The sequence below is a fragment of the Podarcis muralis genome, chromosome 14 (genome assembly GCF_964188315.1).
Source record: "Podarcis muralis chromosome 14, rPodMur119.hap1.1, whole genome shotgun sequence".
Taxonomy (NCBI): Eukaryota; Metazoa; Chordata; class Lepidosauria; order Squamata; family Lacertidae; genus Podarcis; species Podarcis muralis.
Window position 1 is genome coordinate 4,959,335 of NC_135668.1, and position 12,256 is coordinate 4,971,590.

Genomic DNA, 12,256 nt, shown 5'->3' on the forward strand with positions numbered 1-12,256 from the left:
TATGTGGTTCTAAAGTTATGATTGTTGAATGAAGGGTTGGGTGGCTGATATTTATTCTGTTAGAACATGCCATATCACAAGGAATGATCCCTTCAGACCTAAACCTTATGGAGCACCCTTCTTCCTAATATATGGGCTGGTGCTATCATTATTCATCATTCTGCACTAATTAAAGGCATGCTTATTTGCCCAAGCTTTCAGAGGGGGCCAGCTGAAAATGAATTGACTTTTTTTTTGGGGGGGGGGGTTGTACATTGATATTGTACATTTTTATTTTAAATTTTAAATTGTTTTTATGTGAATTATATTGCTGTAACCTCCCTAGGATCATGAGCTGATAAAGAGGGGTCTAGGAACCAAAATAATAAATAAACAGTAAATGATAATCAAGTATTCCAGCAGTAGCCAGAAAGGTATCCTTGGGACACTCCAAAGCAGAATGTGAAGCCAATTGCCACCGCGCCCCCTGCCAACTCCCCACATGCTCTAGCACAATGCAGGCAAATGCTCCTCAACGGGAGACATGAGTGCTGAAAGGACAACTGCAACCTTAGCTCAGAACACAGACCAGGGGGATTCTTTGGCCCAGCCTTTCATTCACTGATGGGTTCTGTGGAGACAGAAACATCTCCAGTCCATCACCTGAGAAGCCTGAAGACAGCAGCCATGTGAGAGGCCTTCAGGGGAAAACAATGATTCAGGGCAGAACAAGATGGAACAATACTGTGAGTACAGGAGATAATTGCTGGGTAGCAGGTGAGTACTTTTCCATATCCTAAACACATTTTCACAAGTCGTTGTCCCCCCCAGCCATGCATCAAAACCAGACCAGCTTGGGGGGTGGGGAATTCGCAGAAGGCATTAAGTACCTTCCCTTCTGCCATTTCTAGAGGAGTACTGCCTATGACGACCGGCAGCAGCTCTCTAGAGTTTCATGTAGGGGTCTTTCCCAGCCTCCCGCTGGAGATGCCAGGGGCTGAACCTGGGGCACTCTGCATGCAAAAGCAAATGGCTTTACCACTGAGCTGCAACATTTCCCCAAGTGGTTGCAACCACTTTTACCCAGACATCTAGTTCCACCCACATACCTTATGTTGAAACTGCTACTCAAGACCGGCAGCAGTTCTCCCAAATTCCCAGGCAAACAGATGTCTTTCACAGGTCCACTACCCAATATCCTTACAAGTGGTAATGGCATGGGCTGACCATGGGGTTTTCTGCATGTAAAACATATGCCCTTGCACAACAAGAACCACCCTCTACCATATAGAATTAAATTCAAATAACCAAAGAACTTTGTGATGTAGGGGTAAAAGGGGGAAATGTCGTATGATTATTTGTGCAAGCACACTCAAATCATGCTATGGTAGTTCACACTACTGTTAAAACACTGGTGCTCATCTAGAGGAAAAGATATCAAGGGAAGAAACTAGGGAGGGTCACAGGAGCTGCTTTGTCTCCACAAATCTTTGTCATGTGATGTGATCCTACCACTCCCAAGCTGCGCAAAGAGTGAAGTCATTGTTTGCAGACACCTCCTGCAGGTTAGCCAGAGTATAAAGAGTAACTGCTATGTTGCACTAACTAGAAGAATTTTAGAAAGCTGTCATTTAATGCAACAGCCAAGCTTATGGTTTTTATAAAAAATGACTTAGTTTTCTTTAATTAAGCTAAAGGACATGGAAAGTGAATGAACAAGGTAAGGCTATTGGTCAGCATGATAACAGCTACCTTTAGTTATGGCAGAGACCAACAAGACAGACTGACTAACGCAAAGCAAAGTAAATGGCTAGGGCACTGCACACCAACTGCTGTTCTTGTACCAGTGTAGCACCACAATACACAACATCACACTGGCTCTGCAGAAACAACATAACAGCATTGCTGGCTTTTCACAGGCACAAATATTAGGAAAAGGGTATCCAGCTACCAGTGTAATTGTATTCAAATTAACATCTATACACTTGCATAATTAAAGTGTACCTTGCTTAATTTTGCTGCCACACTGGTCCTCCAACAGCCCGTGAACCACTAATTTGTAGATCATTGCTTGTGCCCGTTCCAAATCAGCCAGTCCTAGTGCCCTCTTGATAGGTGAGCGCATGACTGCCCGTTTCACCATATGGCGCATCAAGAACTGCAAGGCAGCACGCATTTCCACATCTTCGTGAACAATGGGCGAACTCGCACAATCAGAATTATGGCCACTCTCTGCCAGGACCTTTGGTATCAGTAACAATTCAGCATATTTACTACAACTAAGGAGAGTGCTAAGCGATTTCATAGCACCAAGGTAAAGGTAAGACAACTGCACTGCTCTGATTTCTGATTGTACAGCATCATGATTCTTGGAGGCATGTTCATGAGTCTTCCTTTTGCCTTCGGCATTTGGATGCTGGCTCTCCACACCCAAGGAAACAGATTCTAAGGAAAACGAAGCAATTTCATTTTCGGATTTTGAACTTGTAGCTCCATGGCCTTTGATCTCCTCAGTGCTTGGCACCGACCGAGCATCTGATCCAGAGTCACCTTCTGTTCTCTGGTCAACTTCTCCTTTGTCTTCTGCATCATGCTTGTGTTTCTTCTCATGTCGCTTGATGCTTTGCTTCCCCATGTCTTCATGGATGCCAGTCAGGAAGGTGAGGTCCAGCAACACAGTGGCTGTCAGTCCACGGAATCTTGCAACATCAAAAGGCAGCGGTTCGCAAGGTTCCAGATTATACAATGGCGTGTCACTAGGCGACCAAAAAGTTGGGAAGCTTTAATAAAGATCAGAATGACACAGGAAGAAGCAAGTGAGGGATAGACAGGAGGAAAGCACGGGAAATAATGTAGGCAAAATAAGACATAAAATATATTTAATCAAAATCTAAATGAATTGACAGTCTAAAAAAGTAAATGTAAACCGGGGGTGGGGGGTGGGAGGGAATGAGGGTTATGATCAGATAATGGGGAGAGATGATACTCAGTGCAGAAGGTAACAAAAAATGAGTGTGCTGTTTCAAACAAAACAGTTCATTCCAAATACCCAACAAAGGTAATAATAAAATACTGAGGGAGTTTTTGCTATATTAGACACGTTTGTTTTGGAAAATGTTTCCTAATGGGTGAAAGCACCCTGGGATCTCAACTGGGTTCTGGCACTAAGTAGGGAGGTGGCATGCCCCCTTAGATATTTTCACAAAATAAAAATGCAAAACAAAAACTTAGCAGCACTTTAAAGAGTTAAAAAAAACCCTATTCTGGCAGAAGTTTCTGAGGGCTCACAGAATATGCCACAAGAGATGTGTTACTCTCTAAGGTGCCACAAGGCACTTGATACCATCGTTCAGACATTACTTAGCTTATAGTCCAAAAGTCATAAACAACACTCCCTAATGTTACAAAGCAATGGCCTCAAAACCCACAGTAGCAAAAGGTTACAAGAAATTTCCAGGTTGAGCTGTCTGATATTTAACTAGTTTATAATATTAGCAACTACTATCTCACATTTTAAAAGTCAGTGACATTTCCTAAGCACTAACAACTGGCCACTTGTCTAACACCAATACTGAAAACACTATACCTGATTGTAATCTCAGCTTCGTCCCATTGCACCTTGGCAGATGTACTGCCTTCTTTGACCACTCCAAGCAAGGTGGCATGCCGCCCAGTTTGCCGGTGAACACAGCGGCCTCCAACTCTAAGTCCAGCATCCACTCCACCAATCACTGCCAGGACTGGCCACACCTCCACACACAAGGTCTTCAGCTGGAGCTCTGAGAGATCTGCCAGCCCATGCCGACTGCCATGTCTGCCTTTCTCCTCCTCCTTGCTCTCCTTCTCCTCTCGTGCTTCATTCTCCTCCCGGCTTTGAACAGAGCGGCTTTTCTTCAGTTTCTGACCTGCCTCTTTAAGGCATGCTTTGAGCTTGTGCAGCCGCTCCATCATTTTCTTATTGATGCAATGTGTCCACCGGTCTGTTCGATGGAGGATGCGAATAAGCTGAATTGTGGCCTCTGCAAGCACAGCAGCAACAGGGCTGCAAATGGGGTCTCCTGGCAGCAAATCCCTCGGGGTGCCACGCATCTGCATGTCACAGATTTTTACCTATGCACACAGACACACAAGGAAATTCACTGAGCTGGATTCTCAGGTTTATGGTAAAATTTATTTGCAATTAGAAATCTTCTAAACAAATCAGAATGGGTTTTTTTTTTTTTAAATTTTCACCAATATTGCAGGTCTGCTACAAAACAGACTTCCATGAGCTTTTGTGGGAGGTTGTAGCAATGAGGAAGAGTTTACCCAACTATATTGACAAGCACAAGTGAGTCAATTTTTGACATCTCACTGATTCTTCCATGCCGTTACAGATGATTTCAAAATATAGAAATATTTACAAACACGTAACAAATTATTTAATTTTATATCCTGCCTTCTTTCATCATGGAAACCAAGACAGAATGCATATGGTTTCCAAGCACTGACCAGACCCAGACCTGCTTAGCTTCAGCAAAGGCCTTCAGACCATACCCTGGGACATTTAAGTTTTGGAAGCCGGTTATGAAGGTGTGCTTCTCTGTAGATGTCAATTCTCATTTTCCATCATGTCCCAGCACTCTGTCTTAGTAGAAGTGGAGCAGAGGGGAGGAGTATTGAGAAAGCTCTGTGGACACAACCTTCCCCCTAATTTGCTACTCCTGGCTATGTTCTCAGCTCTCAGCAAGGACAGTAAGACAAGTTGAGAGATGTCAGGACTGCCCAGGCCTTTTATTTTCCCTGACCTGCCAAGCTTGCTGTATCCAAATGCTGACAGGAGTAGGGAAGAGAGAAGGAAGGGGCTAGAACAAGCTTGGCTGAGGGTGTTGGGGGGTGTTGTCTTCTTGCATGCAAAGGAATCCCTGATTCAGCCCTGGCAAAAGAATTTCAGATAGCAGGGCTGAAAAAGACCTCTGCCTGATACTCTGAAGAACATCTATCAGTAGCAACATACAATACTGTTTAAATAGACCAATTCCATATAAACGTGTATGTATGTATGTATGTACGCACACACGCACACAGCTAAAAATGCTCAATTTATTCCACATATTATACTCATAGGCCCTTACCAAACAGCATATTAACCTTCACCACTATGGCTAAATATCCAGCTTACCTTTTCTCCAGGATTACTGCTATAAAACATCACACATGGGTATAATTCTGCAGCATCCACATCTTCAAAAGCCAGTTTTGGTTCCTGGGGGGAGGGGGGGAGAGAGTAGACAGCAAACTGATTATGTCAGTCACCAATTTTGCAAGGAGCACTTCCTTACTGATTACCGTCAGGTCATGCTTCATTTAGCATCAATTTAAAAGTTTAGATAATCCTTCCCCAACCTGGTGACCTCCAGCCGTTTTGAACACCATCACCTATCAAGCTCAGCTTGATGCTGGGGCTGATGGGAGTTTTGATCTACGACATCGGGAGAGTACTAAGTTGCCAAGGGCTGGTTTACACTATCACTGATGAAGAACGTGGTCTGTTCAGTTGTGGCACCTACACTATAGAATTTGTGTTCCCCCGAGGTCAAGTTGACACACTCCCTATCCTTCCTTTCAAAATTTAGAAAGATTTGTTTCATTGTGCCCTTTCGTTTGATTTCAGTTCACAAATTTAGAACTTTGTGGTAGTTTGTATTATGCCTTTGTTTTGTCTGCTGTACTGCTTTTTTGTAACTGCTGATTGAATGTTGTTTTACTGTTGTGAACTGCTTTGAAAACCATTACAGGTTAAAAAATTTTAACAGTATACAAATATCATAAATAAGCAACAGAAGATTCATACTTCTCCATTTTTTCCAAAGGAGATAGTTCTCGCTTCCATATCCAGCACGCATGTTATGAAGTCCCCTTGGGTAAAACTGGTCAGTGTCAGCGTCTGCTCCCCATTATGGTAGAGATTGCCACTATATGCTCGGTACAGCCACATGTCTGAGGTAGTGCGGTGGTTAAAATCGTGAACTGGCCAACGAGACACTCCAACGCAAGTCCCTTCATTGCCTCGATTTTCCTTCACAATATAGAACTAGAAGGTGAAGAAAAACCATCAACGCCCATGGGCTACTTAAAACATCACGAAGCACAAAGACATATAAAAGTAATGGGGATTTGAACAGTCATTTCAACCCACAAATTAATCACTATTGAACTGGAAAGAGGAGAGAGGCTCAGTAGACCCACGGACATCCAATAGGCTATCTTGTCAAGGTGTACTTAGCAATTATTTAAAAACAGCAATAATCTTTTATCTCTACCATTTTGGGGGATAAAATATTATGAAGAAAAATGAAGTATTCCACAGAATGATGGAAACAAAAGGATTGTTGTTTTAAGATCATTGTTAGGTGGAGCTTCTGATTATTTCTCTCCTCCCCCCTAAAAAAAATTAGATTTGACATATGATTTAGGTTTATATCTGGCAGAATATCCCATAAAATTTCAGAGTGTCCCGTGAGCCTCTCTCTTCCCCATACAGTTTACCTGGCCTCACAAGTCTTTGCAGAAAGATATAAAATCTAGTGCAGGCCACTGATCTGTACTGCTCAACCCACAGGCTTAGAGAAGCCCAGCAAATCATGAACAAGACCTAAAAATTGTGGACTCTGGAAGTCCAGCTTGCAAGGGTCAGAAATCCTGTGCAAATCTAGGGAACAAATTTAGGCAACCTGAAAAAAATGCCATTAGAACTAGAGTTCAAATACATTCCCTCTATTTAGAGCAGTACAGTTTGTGGGTTAAGGACACAATGGGTTTATCTATACACCTTGCTTCATCCCTATTTTTAAACTTGGCTTTCTACATACCTTCCACTGGTAACACCCAGAAGTGACGCCAGTGGATGCTAATCCATATCCCTTTCCACCGCTCCCATGAGTTAAGATCTGACCATTCTCTACTAAGCAGCACTGAGCCTTCTCAGGGTCAAACGATACTTCCTGTATAGGGAGATTTTCATCTTCTTCTTCAGATTCACCCTGTTTCTTTCAAAAACAGAATATAAACACCTCACATTCTGGTCAATTAAACAGAGGGGGGGAGCACAATCTAGCAGTAAAAAAATAATAATTAAGGGGTAAAAGATGTATAAAAATACAAAATACCTTTTTCAAAAATAACCATAGATACAAACACTCCAATATTAAAACTTGATAAACCAAATCCCATATGAGACTGTAGCGGACTCACCCCACTAACTGCCCCCAATTCAATACAGCAGGCCCACCGCACAGTACACGAACAAATTTCTTCCATTTACCACAGGCTATCTTGTGTGAGGGGAACTTTGTTTCAGGGAATCTCAGGCAGGAGTTGATCAAACAAGGAAAGTTTTATTTCCAAAAAGAGATTGGTGAAACAAAGTTGGGCTAGGAAGAAGTTAACTTTTACTTAAACTAAATATAAAGATGTCACAGGCTTAAACACAGTAGTATATGCACATCTTTTCTTAAACTTCAGTTGCTAAATATCGGTTGCTGCACTTCAGGTAAATGTTCCAGTTTCTAGAATAGGTGGTGAAATGCTTAACTCAGTTTCTCTTGTTCCTTTACTTGGTTATGACAGGTCTTTTAGTTAAATACTTTGGACACGGCACAGCTTCCTTCACAGCTTAATGCTCTGTTTCGTGATCTGTTTCATTCTTTACCCCCTCTTAGCAATCCCACTTCTGATGTATAAGAGACTTTGGGATCCTCTTAACTGGCTTGGGAGTCTTCTTTTCCTAGAAGAGCTCTCCCCGCCTGACAGGAAGGAGACGCAGGGGGTCTGTAGTCCCACAGCTTCTCCCTCCCCTGCTCAGACTCAGCCCTCCAGGCAACTCCTGTCTCCTCACATGGTCCTCCTCTCTTCAGTACGAGGCTCCTTCCTCTAGCTACAGATATTCTCCGCAGAGCGGATGCTAAACTCACATTTGAACCCACTCTCTTGGACAAACCCATTCCTAATCCCTTTCTTCCATCTCAAACCAAACTCAACCCTGTCTCGCTCCAGCTCTTTCCCTTCCCTATCCCCATCTCAAGGCTTCCTCAGAAGCTGCTCCTTTTAAGCCCACCCCCATTCTGCAGCCAGCTGACTTTGTAGCCAATCAGAGAGAGGCTCCAACCCCCTGGTGGAACTCTGAGGGACTGCATCACCAGGGCTCTGCTGTCCATCACAGGCCTTTCAACATGAGCCAAACACATTTCAAGACAAAGGATTTCATCAGTGGCTGAAAAGAACATTATGAAATTGATCAGAATTAAAGCTAGTACCTGCAGCTTCATTTCTTTTTCTTTCTCCTTGATCTGAATTATGTGCTTGGCTTGTGCAACAGGACTTTCCCACATACAATCAGACAGAAGGGAGAACAACCGATCAATAACCTGTTTGGGAAACATGATTGAAGAACATTTAATTCCAAATAGTCACAGGTAATTTTTAAGGCTGTATTTCCCATCCTGCTTACACTACAGATAACAAAGCAACCAGGGGTTTGAAGCAGGCAACTGAAGACAATTTTCTCTTATTTTTGAAGACACATCTCTGAAACCCTGTGATTTGGTGCAATCCAGGTCTGATGAAGTGGCTATGGGGACAGGAAAAATACCTCTGCCTTGCTTCCTTTTTTATAATTAGGGGGGGGAGCACTCCCTTTCCCCAACCCAAAGGCGTAGTTCATACAAGCAATGAAGTGGAGAGAAAGTTGCTAATATCAATATGAAGGAAAATGTTAACACAATCATATATTAAGGAACGCAGCAGAAACAGTTCGTCCTATAGCGGGGGGTTTTTATGTGTCGAATGAATGGCCAGCAGTCCACCATAAAAGTCTCTTGGGCATTTGACCCTCTAGCCACACAAAGGTTTTGCATCACTTTTCCAGAAAGTGCTATGTCCCAATTTACCTTATTCCACTGTTGTACATTTAAACCCTTTGGTTCTTTCCAATTTCTACCTATCAATATTTTTTCTGCCATTAACAAGCAACCTATTAAAAGTTTATTTGATAACCCTTGGGTTGTTTTAGGAGGGTTTTTTTTACAGGTTTTCTCAGTATTTTTGTTATTTCTACAAATATTTTATCCCAGAACTGGGCAACTTTGTTTTTTGTTTTTTTAATATCATATTTATTGAAATTTCCAAAAAATCCAAAAAAGAAAAAAGAAAAAGAAAAAAGAAAACATTTACACTTAAACCTTACTTTCAATAACATCTTTCCAAGACTTCGCCACACCTCCCCTTCTTGTATTCCATTTCCATTTGTTTAGTTCAACAAGTTCTTATCCCAAGTTTTTAACCTTTTTGTATTTAACCCATTATTCAATTTAGTTCATTTTATATAGCCACTTTCCCTTTATAATCCACAGTCTTTAAACATTAAGATCTTTTTCTAAGGTCGACCCCAATTCCCTTCCACGAATTCCCCTTTTTTATACTCATAACAAAACAAAATAATAAAAGAAGAAAAGTTCAAAATATAATTGTACACCCTTGGGATTCCCAAACTCCAACCCCCCTTTCCCGGTTTCGATCCCCAATGTCCATCAGTCTATCTGCTATCAGCCTGGACAGAACTGGGCAACTTTGGCACAGTCCCACCACGCATGGAGGATGTGAAGGAACTGTGAGCTGTACACCCCCCCCCCTTTTCCAGGTGAGCATCAGTTATCCATTTTAGCTACTTCTGTAGGCATTAAGGATCATTTTGGTATTGTTTTCAAATAATTTTCTTTTAATCTAGCTAAAGTTGTTTTACTAGGACCTCTGACCTTGTGACCTTAGGCAGCCATGGTCACTTAGAGGAGACTGTTGTATGTTGGGCAGATCAGTGATCAGATTGTCAAAAAAGCAGCTTCATTATTTTCAGGCTGTTGCTGAGGGCTGAGAAGTAACTTTAAATATTTAATTACAATTATCGATTATTAACAAAAAAGAAAATATTTCACCAATCAATCAACAATAATTCTGACTTTATAAATCTCGACTTCCCTCCCCATCTTTCTGTAGTCCTTAAAATAATTTTATCTTTCCCTGAATATCCCAAATCATTTCAATCTATTATTTTTATTGTTATTATTTGTTATTACAATAGTCCTGCTAATGTCTTGATCTGTATGCAATGTTTGTAAATATTCAATAAACCATTTCCATTTCTTAATAAAAAAATTGTTATCTTGATTTCTTATTCTTTCCATAAGTTTTGCCATTTCTTCATATTCCATTAGTTTCTGCAACCATTCTCTCGTCGGGACTTTTCGTCTTTCGATTTTGGGCAATTATTATTCTTGCAGCTATCGCTGCATAAATAAATAAGTTACTATATTATTTAGGTAGCTCTTATCCCATTATCCCCAAAAGAAAAACTTCTGATTTTTAAACAAATGTTATCTTAAACATCTTTTTCAGTTCATTATATATCATTTCCCAGTAAGCTTTAACCTTATTGCAAGACCGCCACATATGGAAATGGGTACCTTCTTTCTCTTTACATTTCCAACACTTATTTGACTTTGCTTTATACATTTTTGCCAATCTACTAGGCGTTAGGTAGCATATAACATTTTCATATAGTTTACTCTTATACCATACCTCCATAAGGACTGAGAAGTAACTTAAACCGAACCACAGTTTCTAAGATGCAAATGCCACCAAAATAGTCACCGCTGCAAACACAAAAACTTAACACTTTATAATATTGTAAAGTATGAAGACCTGAGCCATCTGGTCATCCTCCACACCCGATTCACATGCAGGCAGCACAGCTTCCAGAACATGTAGCGCAAGCAGCCTGGTCCTCAAGTTGCCAACCAAAGGTACACCTAGAAATGGGACCCAGAAAGAAAGCTGGTACTACCAACACATGCTAACAACATACCAAACAAAGTTAGAAACCAGTGGTGTGTCTATAAAATGGTGTAAAATATCCAGAATACACAGGATAAAATGGCCTGCCCACTTAAATACACAAAACATGTATAAAGAGTTTCTGTAATTATTCATTTGATGGACATGATGCAAGTTTCTATCTCCAAATGATAAACACACTCCCCACACATAAAAAACAAAGACCATAGACCATACCTGAACAACATTTCTGAGAAGCTATGTTCAGGAGCACCTCTGTCCACTTTGGGGATGCCATTTTGGACTGAATGGCTTTTGAAGAAACCACCCTTCTAAGAAAGACTAAGAAATCGCCTAGATGCAACTCTGCAGCGTGCTGTTTTCGAAGAGCCACTGTGGATTTAAAACAATAAAAATTATTACTGCAAAAAGGAAAAGGATTCATATTTTCAAAAGGCCTGATTTGCATATGCTCTGCCTGAAGAGTGCCTAGGAAGGTCTACCCTACCTTCTGCCAGCAGGTGTCATTGCTGTTTTCAAGCCAAATGATTAATCCGCTCTGCTTTTATTGTCCACTGTCTTTATCACTGTCTTTAATTTTTTTATTGCTTTTATATAAGGTGCCCTGAAAGCTTTCTCAGCTGAAGAGCAGGGCAAAAGTATTTTTTTTTTAAGTAAAAGAACAAATAGTACACAACAAAGCAGCATCTTATCCTTTTGTTGTGCAACAAAATTATTCTTACACTAACTTTATTTCTGCTCTCTTGGACCAAATTTAGATTTATTCCATTTCATGGGTGCCTTTTTCTGTACCAGAAGAGAAAAGGTAAGCAATGATTTGTAAAATAGTTCAATAAGAAGCTGCGGATAAAGATTACAACGGAGGTAGAGAGACAAAATTCTCAGCAACACTTAAAGTCCCACCATTTTCTATAGTGTCAAAATGTAAACAATGCCCCCCATTAATTCTGACACTGCTTGTGAAGATATTTTCATGTTTACATTGTCCACTCTCATTTGTTCTTTCTCAAATAAGATCATTTGCCCTCAAATGATCTCATCTCATAGCAGTGTTGTTCTGTTCACCATATGATCTCTCATCCACTGAGAACATAGATTATGTAATTTGGATTTACGGATGAAGGGCAGAATAATAATAATAATAATAATAATAATAATAATAATAATAATGAAACAAATAGACCATATAATATTTATATTTACTTGGAGAAACTTAATTGTGGTTACCTTTTCTGTACTTCTAACAACTAGGGCAATATTGTCAACATAGGTCAAGCTGTCATCTTTTTTTGCCTCTGCCATTAGCATGCATGTACAAATCCCATTAATTGTTTACTGCAATAAGTTTCCAGTGCATAAAACAAAAATACAGAAGTCTCTGAGGAATAAT

General features: G+C 40.6%; 1 protein-coding gene across 13 annotated transcripts in view; it reads right to left on the reverse strand.

Moving 5' to 3' along the window:
* Window positions 1–12,256, reverse strand: part of HERC1 (HECT and RLD domain containing E3 ubiquitin protein ligase family member 1) — a 110,350-nt gene that overhangs the window by 45,325 nt on the left and 52,769 nt on the right. For 11 of the 13 annotated variants that reach the window (XM_077918958.1, XM_077918956.1, XM_077918954.1 and 8 more), the window contains 8 exons: window positions 11,083–11,238; window positions 10,714–10,820; window positions 8,274–8,384; window positions 6,831–7,007; window positions 5,813–6,052; window positions 5,141–5,224; window positions 3,566–4,089; window positions 1,984–2,759 (listed from right to left, as the gene is read on the reverse strand). In XM_077918958.1, the coding sequence (XP_077775084.1) occupies window positions 1,984–2,759; window positions 3,566–4,089; window positions 5,141–5,224; window positions 5,813–6,052; window positions 6,831–7,007; window positions 8,274–8,384; window positions 10,714–10,820; window positions 11,083–11,238 (2,175 nt within the window). The remainder of the gene's footprint in view (window positions 1–1,983; window positions 2,760–3,565; window positions 4,090–5,140; window positions 5,225–5,812; window positions 6,053–6,830; window positions 7,008–8,273; window positions 8,385–10,713; window positions 10,821–11,082; window positions 11,239–12,256) is intronic. The other 2 variants (XM_077918952.1, XM_077918957.1) reach the window with 2 other exon arrangements.